The sequence below is a fragment of the Rhinolophus hipposideros genome, assembly GCF_964194185.1.
Source record: "Rhinolophus hipposideros genome assembly, chromosome: 2".
In the NCBI taxonomy this organism is placed as follows: domain Eukaryota; kingdom Metazoa; phylum Chordata; class Mammalia; order Chiroptera; family Rhinolophidae; genus Rhinolophus; species Rhinolophus hipposideros.
The window spans coordinates 60,184,858-60,205,727 of NC_138048.1; the positions used below are offsets into that span (position 1 = coordinate 60,184,858).

Sequence of the window (20,870 nt, forward strand, 5' to 3'; positions counted from 1 at the left end):
AAAGTGTACAGGTGCCCACTGCCTGTGACCTGTATTCAACTCTCACTTATAAGCACTGGTACAATTTCAGTGACTGAAAGACTAGAATTTTTCACTTACCCAACTGTTTTTTCTTCTCTGCTTATCTTCTGGAGTCCTTAGGTATGCCTTTGTTCAAGTTAGATGTTGTTACTAGCGCTGGTAGCAGCTCATGTTTTTTCAAGGAATATAATAAACTTCTCTCATTCCATTCCCATTTCTAGTAAGAGCTAATGCAACTTTTCAAATTGGTTTTAAGTCTTCATATCCTGTTCCCTTTTCCAAAAACGGATTTCTGAGCACCAGCACCCATCTAGGACCTAATCAATAGCGAATGCAGCTGATGTCCAGGAAGTAAACATAAATAAATAAAATGAGGTGCCAAACATGTGTTAGAAAAGCACAAAAGCTCAGGTTAAAGTATATCGCCCTTTATTATTCCCATTTGCAGATGAGAAAACTGAGGTTCAGAGAGGTTAACTGGTTTGCCCAGTGTCACAGATGTTGAGTCTGATCCCAGGCCAATACCCTTTCTGCTTCATTGTGTATCTTGCTGGAATGACATTTTTCCTTGCAGGGCTGACACTGTTATCTGTTCGCACACCATCTCTACCCAGAATCCTTCTTCAGAGTAGTTATTTTCTCTAAGTGGAATTCATGAATTCATGGCAGTTGAGAGTACATTCTCTGGAGCAGACTGCTTGGGTTCAAATGCTGGTCCCACCACTTGCAAGCTGTGAGATACAACTCAATTTCCTCATCTGTAAATTGAGGCCAAGAGTCCCTCTTCCATAGAGATAAGCTCCTCCACATAAAGCACTTGAACAGAAACTGACCCATAGCACTCAATAAATTATCTTTTACTCAGTAAGAGAAAAAAATTTCAGTCCTTCACTTGAAAACTCTGTAATACATAGAAGCTGGTGGCTTGCAGGGAACTTACGTATTGACTACCACAACCGTCCAAGCGCAGGAATTCCCGCTGCAACATTCCTGGACAGATGGGTAACTGTAGACCACTTGGTAGGGAGCTTGCTGCCACAGGTACCACCACTCCCTTTTTGGACAGCACTCACTTCTGGGGAGGCAGCTGTACTGTACCACAGCGCAAAAGCTTGGGCTTTGGAGCCTGCTTTATGATCTTCCCATCATCTCCATCACCACCACCCTGTTATTACGGCTTTATTACAAGAAGCTATGGAACTCTGATACAAATCTTCTCACATTACAATGTGCTTCAGAGAAAGCACATTCAGGGTGAACTGAAGCTCAGAGTTGCATGATGAAAAAATATTCTTTTTTAACTCATTAAATCATGGCATTCTGGGCCATGGATAAACATGAGTGACAAAGCCTCATGAGCATTACGTGTAGCAAGAGCATCTCTATGGGGTCTTCCTAGCAAGACTAGGAATTCCACCTTGGTATGTGACGGACTCTTGGAAAAAGGGGAATCAGCAAGTGCAAATAACGATCAAGAGCTCTCCTGGGCTAAGATATGTGAGGGAAACTAGGGCAACTCAGTACATAATGAATATTAAATGTACAAAAAGTCCACTAAACTTATATATGTATTTATGTGGTTTCATTTGATTTCTAAGGTAGATTTTTCAGCTTTCAAATAAGGCCTTTTCTTTCCCTTCACAAGTGAACACAGGGTTGAACTATTCAAGTAAATAGTGTCTGATTGAGGTTAAAAACGTGCGGATTTTTCACCTTGTTTTTAATTGTTCTAAATTGATGAAATTTCCATTTTTCACCTTTCCCACTCATTTTTGTCAAACAGGGACAAAATGCAATGAAAAGGCAAGCAATAGCACTGGCTGCTGCGTAGCCAAAGGTGGGAATGCTGCTGGATCTATACCGATGGCTGGAAGGCAGCGCCATACCCGTAGCAACAGAAATTGATCAACAGCATTAAAACACTCGCTAGCTGAGATGACACCCAAAGGTGTGTGAAAAGCAGAGTGTGATGTGACTGTACAATGTAGAAAAGTTGAAGGAGGTTGAAAAGTCAAATATACTCAAGTCACGTACCATCTGAATGAGGTGCTGCTGGGAGAGGCAAATGTAATTTGCATTTTGACTTTAAATTCATCTTTTAGAGCTAATGGAAATCCTGGTTCCTGACACAAACCAAAGGTTTTTTAATCATTAGGGCAATTAAGATTGGATATATGAAGTGCCTTATAAATAGTAAAGTATCCATACTGGATTTTATTATGCTCAAATTAAATGAGAGGAAATATACTTTCTCAAGGACAATTAGATCTTTGTGTAATATTGATTCATCTACCTCAATCTCTATTCTATTCAGTTTCTTCAAGCTCCTTTCTAGAAGACTGGTATGGGGAGTATGGGGACTGGGTCTTTACCACTCTTTTGCAGGTTTCTACATCCAACTTGATTGATGGGGGGACAACCCAACTCACAGGCAACAAGGATGGAAACTGGCAGGGGAAGGGAAAGTGACCTCAATGGAGATGGCAGACAGAGAGCACAATGTGACTAAACCAACAAGAAACAGGAGTCAAGAAAAAATAACGACAAAATGTATTTAAAAACAGACTGCTCCAGTTGGCATTTTGCATGAAATAGCTACCAATTAACTCCAACCCTTTATATTGTGTTTCCTTTGCTCCTGGAGTCCTCTTGCAGCTTTAATTCTTGAAACTCAGGTGGCAGCACCAGACATTAAATCCCCAAAGGGAGAGGTATTATTAAACCTTTTGCTGGTCATTCTTTTCTGAACAAAAATGGACAAATTCTTAAGCCCTCTTAGTCATTTCATAATGATCGTTAGAAGAAAAAAAAAGCCAAACTTGCATATTGAAATAAAAACACACACAAAAAAACCTTGCAGATAATAAATATCGCTGATTCACTTATTTTAACCAAAGTCCAATTTTATTCACTCTTAATATCCTTGCAGTCCATTGTATACCTTCTGCACTGATCCCTGTTTCAGTAGCTGTTTGATACCTGAGGAAAGAATGAACAAATGACTCCCTAAACAAAGATGTGACTTCCCTAGAGTTTAAAGAGCATGTTTCATGGGGAGGCTCAGAAAAGGTCTATGACAACCACAGATCTGAATTAAACAAATAACCAGCAACATCCAATGTCATCACATGTGGACAACCCCACATACGCACATGTACGTCCAAGATGCTCCCTTGTCTTTCTGTCTCTCAGGCACCCAGGCCACACACATCCTACAAAAGTCTATGAGAAGAGGCAAACAAGTTCTGCATCTGTCTTGCATTCCTTCTTCTTTGTCCTCTTTGCAGTTTTGACCTCTTTCACCTTTTTATTTATGACCCACCACTTGGGCCTCTTCTCAACCAGTCATCACAGACATCACCCCCAAGCCTCTAATCCTTCTAACGTAAATGTCATCGCTCCTTTTACAGTTTGGTCCAGCTCATGTGTGTTTAAGTGATTGTTTCATACCCAGACACCCATACAACCTATACCTCCCTGAGTTTCAAGGCCCAGTTTACACAGCTTTTTATAACCCAGGGACAGAAGGATTTTTATATTGCCTTTACAGAAAGGCAAGTTCATTCCTAGTCTTGTGTTCACTACTGTTAGTAGCTGATGTCTGATGCACGGGAGGGTTTTGTTTTTATTGCCTGTTCTCCTTAACCACCTTGTTCTCACACTCACATACAACTCTCTCTCTCTGTCTCTGTCTCTCTCTCTCTCTCTCTCTCTCTCTCTCTCTCTCTCTCTCTCTCTCACACACACACACACACACACACACTATACCCCTCACCTTCTTTTGCTTCCTCTGTTAACTGTTCTTTCGGAAAATCCACATCAAAAGTGATTATCAAAGAGCCTTTGATGTTGTTGTTGTCAAAGTTGGGGAGCCCCTCCCCTTTCTTCCATAGCTTGGCTCCTGGTCTGGTGATCTTATCCCGGGAAATATGTACCTGAAAAGCAAAAGGGAATGGACTGGAGCAGAACCGCTACTCCTGAAGTACAATACCAGATGCTGGTCAGAGGAGCAGCGAGGATGAAGGCGCAAGACAAACTCAGGAGGACACTGCGAGCCAGAGAGAGAGAAGGCTTTCCAAAGAAAAAGAAAAGTGAAACACATAAACAAGGAAAAGAGTCAGGCTTTCACCAGTGGCGACTGTTAGAAGACCGCCAAAGGCTGTGCAATCCACCCTGAGCCGCGGAAACATCTGTGGCACTGTTACTGCTAGACGTTCCCAGTAGAGTGAGGAGAGGTAGCAGGACAAAGACGGAGAAAGGAGTCCCCATGGCTCTCAACAACTGACGCGGCTGAAATAACCTCCAACCACCCACTGAAGCTTTGAGAGGAAGCAGAGAAACTGGCGTGTTTACCTTGTGGCCATCCAAGTGAGTGACATCCATATCGAAGCCCACCAGAGACTCAACCAGTGAGATTGTCACGTTTGTGTATAAGTCATCTCCTCTCCTTTCAAATACTGGGTGCCTACACACAGAACAAGGTAAAAAGCATTAACTTTTTTCTTTGAGAAGAGTTTAAAACATTTTTAATAACAGAAAATCTTGGAAAAGGATGAAAAGCACTCTTTCAAACAACAAGCATTTATTAGACACTCTTTTGTGTGTAGTGTAGAGACTCTAACGGTATGTAAGATTTATTAAACCCTACTCTTCTGGAGCTTCCCACCAGCAGAAGCCAGAGCATGTAAATAAAACTACAAGTAATTAGAGCATGAAAGAGACAGAAAGACAACTTCTAGTGATGGGTGCTAGGGAGACGGGGCATCAGCATAGGTCTGGAATGGTTTCCAGAGCTGGGCTTGCAAGGCCAGCTCAGCTCTAGAGATGCAGATAATGTGGGCATGGCAGAGGATGGGGATAGGGCGAGAGGGAATTGTGGCAAAGACAGGGACCTGAGGTTTATTTAAGGAATAGCACATGTTCCAGCTTCTCTGGGAAGCAAAGAGAAAGACCAGGTACGTAAGGAAAGCTGGGGAAAGATCACTGAGATTAAAGAGTGCTAGAAGGGAATAGTTCGAGGTGATGGGTGCCCATTTCTCCATATTTAGGTGGGAACCTTGTTTCAAAGAATCCTTAGAAGCAGAAGTATCACTGAGTTCCAAAGTGGTAACAAGAGAGAAGTAATAAATTAGCCTGAGTCCCAGGCAAATTTCTTATCTAAGCAGAAATTCATGCCGAAGAGAGGCCAACAAAAGAAGAGCTCTCTGTGCACAGAAGCTGCATAGTGTATAATGGGAGACTTCTAAGAAGTCCCCCATTCTTGTATGGGACCATATTTTCTCAGTTAAAATCTCGGGTCTCCTTGATTTCCCATTCTTGTTTGCCTCTCACTTACAACTCCTTACTTGTCTTATTAATTCTTTCCTTCCAACATCTTTTGTAGGTCCTGAGGAAATAAATAACTGGGCTCAACCCTAGGCCTCAAGCCAAAATTTTCAGTATTGTAGAGTTACAGATAATCATTTAGGGTACATGTTTCCCTGAAAATAAGACCTCGCCAGACAATCAGCTCTAATGCGTCTTTTGGAGCAAAATATACGACCCAGTATCACATCATCGCATCGCATCGCATCCCACCCAGTCTTATAGTAAAATAAGACCGGGTCTTATATTAATTTTTGCTCCAAAAGACGTATTAGAGCTGATTGTCCAGCTAGGTCTTATTTTCGGGGAAACACTGTATCAAGGGCATGAAACAGGGAAAAGTCTGGAAGTGCCCTCGTGGCTACCCATACTTCTATAATGTGACTCATCTGAAAAGCAGGAGCAGGAGAGAAGGCCTCTAAAATTAGATTACTTACTTGACTACTTTGATTCGGAACCGTAAGTCTCCTGGCTCTCCATCCACGTGAGGCTCACCTAGTCAGAACAGATTAGAGCAGACTGAGCCACATAAGTCAAATGCTGAAAATCTATTTTGCAGTTGAGACACTATTTTCAAGCCACTACCTAAGGTGTTGGCTATCAAGTCTATGTATGAGAGCAGTGTCTCTATTTGGTTATAACAAGTTTCAGATTATTAGTGAAGATTGTTTGTACCGCAAGCACAGAGATAAATAACTTGACCTATTTCCTAAACAAAGGATGATTCACTGATTTCCTGGACCTGAAGTTTTAAAGCTTTTTTCTTTTAGATTTTTAAATTTACCCCCAAAGGTAAGATCTGAGAGCATCTTATTCATGCCAACTAGAGTTACATACCATCTTTCATTGCTGAGTTAAAATTAATCCATTAAAGTCTGAACATCCTAAATTTTGATATAACTTAGGCTACTTCATAGTAACTTCTGCCATAATGAACAGTAAGGCTAATGCTTAAGGTGACAGCTATGATAGTCATAATAGGCTTTCTGGAGCCTAAAACTGACTGAAGAGTGTTGCAAATGGTATGTACATTTACTATGTGGCCACAGGCGGGGGTGGGAGGTATTCAGAAGCAAGCAAAGAGCAGAAAGTTATAATAAAATATTAATATCGATGTTTCACCTTCTCCAATAAAGGGGTACTCCATGCCATCTCTCACCCCAGGCTCTATTTCTACCTCCAGTGTTCGTTCTTCATTCACTAGTCTGAGACAGAGAATTTGAAATGAAAAAAAAAGAAAATACAAAGCAAACTCCAGATACAGATAATTAGTTTTATCTATTCTATCACCGTTTTTTCTTGGAAGACTATCATGTATCTCTAGTTGACAAAGCGATCTGATATCTATTTACGTCCTCTATATGCCAAAAGCCAAGACAAAGCTACTATATATTACACACTCATCCGACTGCTACCTCCAAAAAAGCCTGCAGTAGACTGATTACTTCAAACTGATTCGTAACAGAGAAAACTCTTCACACTTCCATACATTTGCACCTGCAAGACCTAGGTCATGTTTATCACGAATCCAGCAGGACAGTTTATCCTATCTGATTTTTTTCCTGATCCCACAAATAATTGACCTAGTTTTGAGATATATAATTTAAGGTTCAATTAAATAGTTGTGTTTATAACATAATCAGCAAATAGTACTTCTCTAATCTGAAATGTCAGCTGGACAGATTAATCTAACAGTCCAACTAGAAAAAAAATGAAACATTAACATTTGTTAAGTATATTCAGAAATAAAGGGTACTGCTTATTGGTTCAGAAACACAAAAAGGCACATTTCTTTGCTCTATCCTCTGATAGAACATGAGAGAAGAGTGAGGGGAGGGAGGGAAAAAATCTAGGAGTTGACCATTAGCATTTTACTAGACAAATGAGATGATTAAAGTGTCTCTTAGTAGAACCAAGAAGATACTTTTACTTACTTGACATTAGGGCACTCATCACAGACCACCTCCTGGGTCATCTGGAAGCGCCCTGGGCCCAACTGGGTGGTCCGCATCTCTTGCCGACAGTTGCATTTCCGTTTGCCTGGAGCCTGCCTTGCCACAGGTTTGTTTCTAACTACCTAAGAAATGCATACACAACATCAGCTTCCCTCTTGTGTTTAACAGCCTTTGGTGCCTTCAACTGATCAGGGCTCTGAGCATGTGCCAGGGCTGAAACTTCCCTTTGTCAAGCTATCCTTCAGGGAGACCTACGTAAAACTGACAGAAGTCTTTGAGGAGTTACAAATCAGCCCCAACCTCCATAAAACTGACAGAAGTCTTTGAGGAGTTACAAATCAGCCCCAACACAGGAATGAAACACACAGGTATTTAAATGACTTAAATTCTAAAATTGGAGAAGAGAGAGGGTAGTTAAGAAAGAACCAAAAAACTGTGTGTGATACCAGCATTTCTAAGCCTCAACTAAATACTACGGAGTTAAAGTAGTTTACAGAATTACTGTCTTCTAGAATTCAGAGCTGTGCAAACCATAACCCCTGCAGAGCAACTACAGCCTTCAAAAGCGGGTACGTAGCTACCACCAGAGGCTTAGTTACGATCGACCTGATGAAAACACTTCCCTGTTTCTGGCAACTCCATCTAGGACTGCTTCCAGCGCTCTCTCAATTCAGATACGTTAACAAGTAAGAAGAGACACAATGATCACCTCTTGGTAGCTCATTGCAATCAAACATTCTGATCTCTCCAAGTATTTGGAAACCAATATAGGTACACAGAGAAATGTATTCTTGATTTTACCTGTTTAATTAGTGAAACACCTAATCACAAAGCACATACTCCTGCAGCAGGATAACACAAATGCTTGGAGAAAAATCCCTGAAAGCCTACCAACATGAAAGCTCAGGTCAACAGAATAAATAATAATAATAATAGTAATTAGAGCAAATAGTTTATAGCACTTACTATGCGCCAAGCAATGCTCTAATCACTTGTACATAGATGAACTCATTTAATCCTCATAACAACCTTATGAGGGATGTACTATTATCATCTCGATTTTACAGAGGAAGTACTAAAAGCACAGAAAAGTTCAGTAACATGACCAAGGTCACATAAAGTAATACATGGCAGAGTCAGGATTCTAAACCAGGCAGTATAGCTCCAAAGTCCATGCTTTTAACTACTACGTTCTCTCAAGACAATTTTTTCTTAAAAAAGAATTTACTATTGGGTCACTTAAATAGCGAGGTCATTTATATCCTTTACAATAACTAGATTAAAAAAGAATTTGTTTAGGAACGCACTAACTGCAAAAAATGATGTGCATTGTATATTACCAATGACTGCAGACAACAGGTCTCGAAGGGACATGGGAGTTAATTAGGCTCACCTCTTTTCTCCCACCTGAACAACCTATCCTGACTGTGAAGGAGAGATGGCCCACATATTTTGAAAGCCCTTTTCTCCCATTCTTCAGACTGAATAACGGTAATACAAGCCAATTGCATCTTCTGTAAACGTCTAGTCCTCTTTGAACTATTCAGAGCAAAAGCCACAACTAAGAAGAAAGTGTCTCTTATCAAGATGGCACATATGCATAGGCTAGCAGAGGCAGTGAGAGGATTTGGAAAAAAGCAACTGAAGTTCTGCTCTTGCCCCCCCACCCCCAACTGCCTCAGGCAAAGCACCGTCTGGCCCTTCTCCCCAGAAAGCAATAGACCCAGACACCAAACAAAAAGAAAAACAAAAACACTCCAAGAAAATAAACAAAATACAGTTAAAACCAGTAGGTAAGGGCTTGCCCTAGTATGTTCTACAAGGGAAAGAGAGGTGTGTTGGGTGGCAGGGGAAGGATATGAGCTCAAAGTCCAAAACAGCTAGAGACGTGAGGACTCCAACTATCCACCCCCTACCTCCAAAGACAACAAACTGGATAACACATGTATTTTAAGAAAATGTATTAGACAAGACAATCTAAGAAATTAAAATAAGCATAGTAATAGTTAAGGAGATATGGGAAGACATTAGCAAAATGAAATAGAATAAGAAATAATATAAGAATCAAATAGAAATATTATGTATAAAAACATGAGTTGAAATAAAAAACAAAGCTGATGAGGTATTAATAGAATAGATACACTGAAGATTGAAGTAGTGAGCTGGAAGACCATGAGGCACCCTCCTAGAAGGAAGCAGGAAGGATAAGAAGTAGAAAAATTTTTAATATTTAAAAGAAAGTTAAGAGAGCAGAAAGAAGTGCCAATGGATTAAATATTTGAAAATATAATAGACATAAATTTCCTGGAATTAAAAGAGATGATTTGTTAATTAAAAGAAAATTAAAAGTAAATTAAAAGATCCCAAAGTTTTAATAGAAAACACAGGTGAATTGCATTCTGATTTCAGGGCACAGAAGAATTTCTTAAACGAGACACAAAAACTAACCATAAAAGAAAATGCTGATAAATTTGACCACATTAACATTAATCATTTCTGTTCATTTAAATAAATCTTCAATATAATGAAAAGATAAGTTACCAACAGACAGGATATATCTGTATCACATACAGCCAACAAAGGATTAGTAATAAGAATAAACTTTTCTTAGAAATCAATGAGGGCAAAAGAAAAAGGGGCAAAATACATGAAAGAGCATTTCACAAGAGAGGAAATAAATATGGCCAATAAACATATGAAGATGCGTATCCTAAATATTAATCAAAAAATGTAAATTAAGACCAAAATGAAGTAATATTTTATACCCACTTAGCGGGCAAAAGTTGAGAAGTCTAATAACTCAAAATATTGGAGAGGTGGGCAGATCTATAGAATCTTTTAAAAATGGCTGGTGGATGTGTTGGTACCAATCAATTGAGAAAACATTATGGTATTGTCCTGTACAAAGAACACTGGTTCACATTACCCAGCAATTCCACTTTTACGTATATGCACCCCAGAGAAATTCTTGCTTATATGCACCTGGAGATATACATAAGAATATTCAAACTAGAAATAACTTATCTGCCTATTGCTATATTGTGGTCACAGTGAAATTCTATTCAGCAGAATTATTGTTACAAATAACAACATGGATGAATCTTGGTAACCTAACAGTGAGTGAAAAAAGCCAGTCTCAGAAGATAATGTACAACATGATACCATTTTTACAAAGTCAAAAACGATGTAAATAAATATTATTCAGGTATTCATATATATGTACTATAATAAGCAAGAGTGACAAGGAAACAATAAAGACAAAACTCAGGACAGTAGCTACCTCTGAAGGGAGGCAGGGAAACGAAATAGGGAAGCAGCATGCATGGAGATGTAAGTAGCGGTATTGTTTTATACAGTTCGTGGGCTGGGTAATGAGTTCATGAAACAATAACAGGTACCACGAGCCAAGGATTATGATTAACTTTATTCTACACATCCAGTCACTCTCCTCACACCCTAAAAGACAGGGAAAGTGCCCAGAAACATCTTGTGTTTAGTCAAAAGAACTCGTTTTGGTAGTCAATATGAATAGCTGTATTGCTTGAACTTACTTCCACAAAATTTCCTGCATATACTTCTTCCAAAGTGACTTCTAGATCTACAATAATATCACTTCCTCTTGGAATATTTCTATCTTGCTGTCGAGGGGTTCCTCCAAACATGAAACCAAAATCTCCAAAGAAGCTGTAGATAAATGTAGAATCATCAGGAAAAAAAAAAAAAAATCAGAGTTCATGCCTTGCAATTAGTTTTCTTTACATTCATAAAGTACTGTGTCCTACCAATGTATTGTGCAAAACTAAAATACATTTTTAATACATTAGAAACATACGTCATACACAATTTTTAATGTATATAATATCAACTATATTGCAGTCACCACAAAAAAATTTACTTTATACCAATGAATTCAATAAATTTATTCAATGAACTGGGCTTAATCAATGAAGTAATAATGTTTCAATACTGAGGAATATCAGGATGTAATGGACTTATTGAGAAAGGGCATAATACTCATATATATAAAACATGCAAGGCTGAACCTAATGGTAATTTTGAACATTTTCAGTGTTCACTTTATGTGCTTTTTAGAAACTAACTTTGGTGGAAGCTACTGTTCTATATAAAAATCTTGGGTACATAATTAAATAAACTAAAAATGCATCAGACTTAGTAAAATTCTAGACCTTAAGGAAAAGGAATTGTGGTCTCTACAAGACCAAAATTAATTTTTACAAGTAACAGAAGCATTACTTTGGCAAAGTGAGATTAATACAAACAATGACCTTAAACTCTGCAAGAGTTCTAATCTTAATTTTTGGTGTTATTAAGAAGCCTCAGATATTAACACAGTGATTATGACAACTATATAACTTCCCCCTGATAACCAATCTTGGTGAATGGATTCCTTGAATCTTAAATAAAAGCAAACAGGGAGGATTTGGGGGGAGAGACAGGATTTGGGGGGAGAGACAGGATTTTGGGGGAAAAGGTACAAACAAGGCTTTTTCTGTCTCTGGCATCCCTAAGTATCACTTCTAACAGCCAAGGGGAACAGGACACTTCCCTGGCAGGCAAACTCAAATCAATCCTGGGGAAGAGAAGGATTCCCTAACCATATTAATCACATATCTTCACAAGAATCTACTGAAAATCTCCTGTTACCCCCAAACGATATCATATGCAACAGTGATTCTTTTTATGGAGAAAGGTTCACAAAATCCTTCGAGGATCATAAGAAAGCAATAAACCCTCTCCCCAAAGAAATGCATCTTCAGACATCTTTTTGTTTATAACACTTAAAACTGCAGATTAAGATCTTCTAGTATAAGGCATCAGGGCTTATAGAAATTCAAATGCTCAACAAAGAGGGGTTCAAAGAGTGGGAAGCAAAGTTGTTTATTATTCCGGCCACTCAGCACTCCCAGAAAGCCACATGCAGCAGGAGATGAGGATCCTCTGCCCTACTGCCTTCCCCCAGTGCTGGTTATCACAATCATCCCACTCTTGTTGATAGGATGGAAGAGAGGCAGCTCTGGGTATGGGAGTAGGCATCTCTCTCTCTGCTTACAAGAATAACTTTGCTCTAAGGGTGTGCCAGTTGTAAGACAGTGAGGAGACAAGGTTTCCAATATATATCCCCTGCCCCACACCACTGTCAGGGTCAATCTGACTGATATAGTTGGCTAGACGGACAGCCCTTCCAGTGCTACCTGTCTTTTCTGGAGCTTTGTGAAAACAGAAGAGTACATTCCCACAGGGAGGATGATGAGTGACTTTTTGGTCAAGGATCACTTGAGTTGCACTCTTCATCAAAAGCTTCTGAACAAGGGAGCAAGAATAACTCTTTAATAATCACTAAGTGACCCATTCTCAGACACTAATACTTTGCAGATGGATAAATTACGTACTGTGAAAAAATGTCTCCATGGGAGCTCTGATGACCGTCTTTTAATCCCTCTTCCCCGTAAGCATCGTATTGTTTCCGTTTCTCACTATCTGATAGAACCTGGGGACAAAAACCAGTGGAGGAAAAGATCACGAATTGGGAATACTCAGGTAAGGTGCATTCATTCACAGTTTCTTTAAAACTTTGGTACTGTGTCTAAGATCTTAGTGGAATGTAGTTTTCATTATGTATGGTATTAAGACATATTTCTTTTCTTTAGCAGACTAAATTCTTTGATGCATTCATTGTTCATTTTGTAACTTCCGATTGCTTGATTCACGGTTTTAATTTAAATGTATGCAAACTCACCTAGTCACATAAAGATCGGATCTGAGATTAGTGATGTGACTATGAAGGTGAGGGCAGTAACAGGAAAGCGGTGAGATGAATCCCTCAGGTCTACCTCCCATGCACTTGGACTCCAGTGCTTACGCTGCTGACTTCAATGCTGTATTAGCGCTCTAAACTATAAGCTAGGATAGGACTCTGGCAGATCGTCATTAATGCCAGGAAGAGTAAATTAGGAAAGTCTTAAAATTTGCTCAGCCCCACGTGTCTATACCACAACCCTCACTGCCAACACACACACACTAGGAGATTGGCAAATCAAGGGAGTCAAATGATAGACCCTGCAGAAAGGTCTGTACTGCTATATTGTTGTATTTCCTTTATCATTTCTTGATGTGTGTAGAAATCCATTTTTTGAAGAATGTGGTCTGCCATATATATGGTTAAGTTCATAACCTCCAGAGTTTGAATTGCAGAGAGTAAAAAGGGACACTGTTCTGTGAAGGTTGCTCAAGATTAATTTCACAGCTTGAAAACACTTTTTGAAGTTTTAATTATTTTAGAAAATGCATCCACTGTCAAAGGTATATGCTTTCTCTTTGGGTCCAATCCATACATAATACTAAAGAATGCAAAAAACAAAATAAGTTTCTATATTCTTCAAAATTTCCTCCCCCCCAAAAAAAGACTTCCTGTCTATTTAGAGCAATCTGAAGTATATACACACATATAACTTTGAAAATGAAATAAAGGTGTACTTTTTCTTTGATATTTGTAAACTCCTATTTAAATAGTAAACTGAAGGAGAAAGTTATTGCAAACCCATACTTGTGTTGGCTCAGAAAAAGAGAAGCTGGAAGTAGATGGGGCTTGTTGACTCAGCAAAAGAAAGGGAAGATGTGACTGCCACATGTAAATAGGACACACTTTTGGCTCACAGCCTAAATGATGGGGAAGGGGCCAGACCAAACATTTATTAACTTTTAAGATATATTTAGGAGAATTAAAAAAAAAATTGAATGTACATTAAAGTGAGCATTCTTAAAAGCAAGGACAAATGGGTTAGTCCAGAAGTGACTAGAGTACTTGACTAAAGCCACTATGATGGATCAGGTTAGAGAAAGGAATGTTTTGGTAAACATCCTAAAAAAGTAGCTAGTTTGGAAGAGCAGAAATGGGACATCAGAGGCTTCTGTAATAAGTTTCTAAAAACTATCCTTAAAGTTATCTATTATCATTCACTTTTCTGTCTAAGGAATACAATTTTATTCTTTGGTCTTGGAAAGCATTTTATTTCTAAAAGAACAAAAAAAGAGATTCTTAGTCGATTGGCCAACCAACCCACAGAGTGTTGACTAATTAAAATGCCAGCAGTTAATTCCAACTCAGTAGAGGAGACAGATTTGTGTTCACAAAAGACTTTTCAACTTTACAACTCTAATTTATCTAAGAACCAAAGGCACTCAAGGGAATGATACAAAAAAAAATTTGAACTTGTGACTTAGAAAGGTTCTCAGAGTTAAATAAACTGCAGTCTCATGAATGATCTATGTTTACATAACCTGCCTACGTTATGGCTAAAGAACATGATAGATTCTTTAAAGAGCATGGTAAATGTATAGCAACAGCTTCCCTAGAAAATATCTTTGAGTACTGGGTTCCTAGCATACAACAGGAATATTCATGGGAAATATACTGCAAAAATATGGAATCCATATTATCAACAAGAAACAAAATGTTACATATAATGTAAGAGTCCACCAATCCTCTCAAGTTTATTTGCGGGCGCCAGGTTAAGAATTTCAGTCCTATAGGACCCCTAAAGGTGCCAAGAGAAAAAAGGGAGATCCCATTAGCTCTGGGTTTCAGCTGGGTATGTCACTGTTTTAGTTCATTCACTTCTTTAATCTAGGAGGCCTCGGAATCCTTTCCTTTTGGTTTTTTTCCACTACTAAAATATTTTTAAGATTTGTCTCTAGCCTTCTCACTATCTACGGATTTAACTTGAATTCAGAAGTTTTAGCTCCATGACTTTTGGAGTTAAATTATTTTTTCTGTGCCCTTTTAAAAACTGGAAGTAAATGGTGACCGTAGTTCATACTGTATTGTATAACTAAAATTTGCTAAGAGAGTAGAACTAAAATATTCTCACCAAAAAAAAAAAAGAGATAAATGTGTTAGGTGATAGATGTGTTAACTAGATGGGTGGAATCTTTTCACAATGTATACGTTATATCAAATCATTACAATGAACACTTTAAATATATTACAATTTTATTTGTCTATTATACCTCAATAAAGCTGGAAAAAATAAAATCACAGATCTTTTATTCTGTTTCTAGAGGAAAGGTGACTTGCAACACATGCAAAACAGCTAACTCCTAAATTAAGAGATATGAAAAATTATCAATACCTTATTTGTAAAATTTTTCACCGTAGTGTTGAAAGGTTCTGTGTATGTTTTTCAAATAGTAAATAATTTATTAAGCATTCAATAAATATTCCTCAGTGTTATTAAAAAGAAAAAAAAAAAGAAAGAAAAAGAAAATGGGAAGAATATATCCAGCTCCACTATATTTCATGGTGTCCTGGTGAAAAGTAAATGAGATGATACACATGAAAGTGTTTTGACCTCTAGATTAGAGGCTGTAAATTCAAACTACAGCTGTGTTTTGTTTGATCTGCATAAAAAAAAAAATTTTTTTAATTGAATTAGTTACCAAAATTTTACAATCAGGAGAATTTACATAAAAATCTAGATTTCCACTTCTCTTGAAACATTAAATGATCTGGCAACACAGTGTTTGCATTTGTATGTGGCAAAAACTGGTCAGGGCTGAATAACAGCTGCTTCCTTAAAATGGGGCAAGAAGTCTTCAGTTTGTCACAGTTCTCATCAATCTCTAACGATTCCCAACACGGGAGGTAAAATATCCACTGCCACATTGTACCTTATTCCTGCCCTTATGTTGTTTGCCTGGTCCATGTGGGAATGTGGATTTGTAGTCCTCATTTCTGTTTCCGGCACCAGCTCCCAAACTGGTTGATGGATAATAAATTTACTTACTAACCTATCAATCTTTCTTTCATTCACCTTTTTTCAACATTACTCTCCTTAATAAAACAAATAATATGAAAAAGGTAGGAAATGGCATCTACTAACATTAATTCACACTATAGCATCACATGTTACTTTTATCTACTGTCTATTTTTAAAAAGAAATGACCTGAAGGAAGAGAATGTTTCCCGTGTTATACGGTCTTTTCTCGTCCTCTAGGCTTTATTCCTACTTGATACTTTTCCTTACTCACCTCATAAGCAGCACCCAGATCCTGGAATTTCTCCTGAGCTCGTGGATCATCAGGGTTCCGGTCAGGATGAAGCTGTAGGGCTAGTTTCCTGTAGGCCTTTTTAATATCCTTTATAGAGGCGCTGCGAGGCACGCCCAAGATCTTATAGAAATCTCGACTGGGGAGGGGGGAGAAGGAGAGGCTACTTCATTAAAGAATTACATATAATACTTTTAAGTGATTTTTTTTCCTTTACATTTAGGCTTGTGTCTGAGCAAAGAGGCAAGAAAATGAAGGTATACATGAGACAGTAACACACAAAAAAGAATGACTGAAAAGAGAACACACCAGAATTTGTAGTAAGTTTTATATATTGAAATAATCACAGTAAGGGGCTATGTACTTTTTGAGCAAGGCTAGTATTATTCAAAACGTCTGTCATTCTTTTCTTAGAATTACCTTCAGTCAAGAAAACCATTTTCTTATTTTCTGTTCACAAGAATTGTATAAGCAAATTAACTCTTTTCCCCATTACTGACTTCAAATGACTTTTGACTGTTTCTGAAGGTCAAATAACAACCTCAAAGGATGATTTTCTTTATTCAAAAAGATTACATCACATAAATGTTCTGACTAACAGTACACTGGTGGAACGTTAAAGATGAAGTGATTGAAATTAACTTCAGAGGTTAATATAGGGGTTAAGCCAAAGAACCCCGAAGAGAGAATAACACCCATTTGGATGTAGGAGTTGTGGGTCTTTTTGCTGAAAAAGAGAAAATATCAATCTTGCAGTCATTGCTAGTAGTTATACTACTTTGTCTAAGTCAAGTCTTAATTATATATAGACAGCTGCTGAAGACCATATGCAGGAGCTTACAAGTCTCAGCAGCCGCAAATATGCATTTGGCATGAGCTGGGAGATAAGGTATAGACATCCACAGACTTCCTTGCAAGGGATTATGTTGGAACCAAATTAATTAGAAAGGAAATCTTTGTAAGAAGGGCCAATGGGAAGACAGAATATGACTATAAACTTTCAGGGCAGGGACTGTGTCCAGCCCACAGAAAACACCAATAAATATTCATTGAATAAAATGAATACATAAGCACGGTCTCAAAAATCTATTCCTTTTTGCCAGAGTCTCTTTAGCCACGAGTAGCTATTCTGAAAATGCATTCTGTCAATAAAGGAAATGGGAAAGTTGTTCACAATGGACACACTAATGGAGTAGTGATGGTAATTTTATAACGTAGTGGAGGAAATGCACAGGGGTACCAAGATAGACATGATATAAGACAGAACATTTCAAAAATTATTTCATAATCTTTTAGTCACACTTTAGGAAAATCATTTAACATGTAAGTTTTGAAGATCATGCACAAAGGGTTCCATGAGGATTAAGTGCTTTATCCACCCCCCTGAATAAAATCTGCAAAAACTTGACATCTCTTGAGACAAGAACTACATCAATTGAAAGGTTCACTACAATTAATGACAAAAGAGGTAACTCTATAAAGAATAAGACTTAATTAGGATATGCATAATACAAAAATGGTGAGCTAACAGCTCAAAAAATACAGGGAAAAGATAGTAGCTGGCATAGCTCAGCATCAACATTACAATTCCCAAGAGATTCCTTTATGAAAGACTTGAAGATTAAGGCTACAGTATTAACAATATTTACACGGACATTTTGTTTAAACACCGTAGGGTACTTACTGCTTTAAGTGTGAATACTACTAACAAAAACATACTAAGAAAAACGATAAGGCATTACCTATGAGAGTTAATTTAAAAAGAAATTTAAGACATTTCAAAAGAAAAAAAAGAATAACAATAGTTTAAGCATATATACAAAGGGAAAAAGCTTTTAAGAGAATAACCAGTACTTAAATTTTAAAGCTGTGCTAGGCAGTACTTTCTCCATTTAGAGCAACCTGTTAATTGTTAGAAGTTAAGACCTTAGTCTTCCCCATATTCTAAGATATTCGCCTGGCACATCATATCCTGTGGTCACCACGCTTATAGGACCAAGGATCTTAAAAGGCTGGAAGGATTCTCAAGAGAGCAGGTGGTCCTACTCCCTTTATAGGGGAGGCACACTATTATCTTCGTGTTACCGATGTGAATTTAGGTGGTTCCTTCAAGGTCACATAACTCCTAAGTGGGGGAGGGAGATGGGCGAGAATCTCAGTCTAGTGCCTGTTGGTGAAATGCTCTTCCCTCCCCTACCATTCAGCTTCTCACAAATGTACCATGGAAAGAGGCAGGGAGGCATGATGACAGCTCATTCTCAGCATATCAAGAAGCTGGGAAGTGCAAAGGTCTGACTTACCCCCTCAATTTAATTTCCTTCAGTCCCAGCATGGCTTCCCTATCTGTTCTCCCTACTTCCTTACTCGGCATGGCACTAACCCACCCACTTGAATGCCAGCTCCCCAACGGCTCTTTGCGGGCTCACCATCACATGGTCCTGTTTTCCAGCCCAGCAGCCCCGCTCGGCGCCCCCCGCCCCGCTCCTCGTTAGGCACTGCATGCAACTCCCACTCCAACACACACATCTGGCTCCACAGGACCTCCGGCTGTGAGCCCCTCTCACTCCTGTCACCCACCGCTCTCTGCACCCACTAGCCTGGTCCACACTGCGCATTCTTCTGCCCCACCGCCCCCTCCTCATCCCTGCAGCCTCGGCCCAGCCCAGGCTGACTCGCGGGCCCTGAGCCTCGCTGGTGCCCGTTCCTCACCCGGCGATCACGGCCCCGATGAAGTACAGCAGCAACAGGCAGAAGGTACCCAGGTTTTGTGGGGCCATGGTTTCGCTGTGCCAGCCTCTGCGCCGGCCCTCGCCCCACACTCTCCTCCCAGCTTCCGCCGCCGCCGCGTCGGCTCCGCAGCCCACCCAGCCCTGAGAGGCCGCCTCACGCAGGGGTCTCCTCCTCGGTCCGGACCCACCGCTAGCTCGCCCCCCCCCTATGCCAGTCGGCTTCCCGGGAGTCCCCAGTCCCCGGGAGAGAGAAGCCCCCGGCAAGTGAGAGCCAATCGCGGCTCCGGACATCACACGCGGCCGGCGCCTCGCAGCCAATCAGCGCAGTACACTTCACCTCCGAGGCGGCGCGGGCGGCCAGTTAGGCTTCAGAACTACAGCCGCAACTCCCGGCCACTTAGAAGGGAGAACGTCAGAGAGTCGCGCCGCTGCAGGAATCCGCTCAGCCCCGGCTCCCGCGAGTCGTAGAAAACTACGTCAAAGGGCGGTCGGGGAATTGGTGCCAAAAGAGGGCACCAAGATCCAAGAAGTTCCCCCACCCGCCCTCGGACTCTCCACCAATCGCGGGGCTCCTCCTTCAGCACTGACCAATTGCGGGAGGAAAGTTTGAGCCCGGTTACCGGTCTTGGAATTTCATTCATAGGGAACTCCACGCTGGAGGCGTGTAGGCAAAATGGGCGGGGACAATTACCGCACGGCCACAGTACCCGGAGGCAATGCTCAGATCTGAAGACTATACCTTCTCCTGACCTCCAAGGAGAAAACTGTCTCGGTTTCACGGAGAAGAGACCGTGGAGACAGACCGAGGTGTGGATTCCGCTCCCACCACTTCTTAGAGGTGAGGACAGCCCCCGCCCCTTACCCACCAGCCTGAACCTAAGCTTTATTTACATTGAGCTGTTTTACTGGCAGTGTTGTGAAATTTTGATAGGAGAAAATCTGTAAACAGTCTAGTACAGCGTCTGGCACATAAAGCCAGATGATCCGCCTGCTTTATGTGCCAGACGCTGTACTAGAGTGTTTACAGGAGAATTCTGATTCCCTCCACCTACGTTTGCTTATCTCAGTAAACGCACTACTTAGTTGTTCACCACAAAACTAGGTGTGTTCCTTGATTCCTTTGCCGCATCCCCTATCCAAGTCTTTATCTTTAAACTATAATCTGACTCTGTCCACTACTCTGCATCTCCACTATCTCTCTGGGCTAAGTCACATCATTGCCCACCTGACAAAGGCCTCCTAACTGGACTCCCAACCTCCACTCTTAATATCTCGTGTTCACTCCTGCCCCACCGCCATGATTTTTTACAAACATATCAGATTATGTCATTCCCCTGCTTAAAGGCCTTGAATGGCTTTCCATTGCACTTAGAATAAAATCCCAGCCCTTTATGCTAGCTCATAAAAACTTTATATGTCTCAATAAAGCTGGAAAAAAAAATTTTAAAACCTTATATGAGCTCTCCTCTCACCTAGTATACACCTTACCATGTTCCAGCAAAACTGGTTTCCTTTCTCTTTTTTTAATACACCAACTTCATTACTGCCTAGGACCTTTGCTCTAGCTGTTCTTTCTGCCAGAAACATTCTTCCCTCAGATCCTAACAAGAGTTACTCCTTTTTAAACACAAATATCAGCTTAAATATCATCACCTCTAAGAAGACTTCCCTGACCAATCAAAATTAGCTCCTGCTGAATCCCTTGTTCTTACACCATCTTGTTTTGTATTAGTT

At 39.8% G+C, this 20,870-nt stretch overlaps 1 protein-coding gene across 1 annotated transcript; it reads right to left on the bottom strand.

The window, feature by feature from the left end:
• Positions 1-435: 435 nt before the first annotated feature.
• Positions 436-19,471, bottom strand: DNAJB11 (DnaJ heat shock protein family (Hsp40) member B11). Its single transcript, XM_081074316.1, has 10 exons — positions 19,117-19,471; positions 16,390-16,546; positions 12,752-12,849; positions 10,892-11,024; positions 7,320-7,462; positions 6,508-6,590; positions 5,823-5,880; positions 4,375-4,486; positions 3,797-3,956; positions 436-3,000 (listed from the first exon to the last, which is right to left on the bottom strand). Exons 1-10 carry the CDS (start codon positions 19,425-19,427, stop codon positions 2,936-2,938), a joined length of 1,320 nt encoding a protein of 439 aa, XP_080930442.1. The 5' UTR covers positions 19,428-19,471; the 3' UTR covers positions 436-2,935.
• Between the last annotated feature and the right edge of the window lie 1,399 nt (positions 19,472-20,870).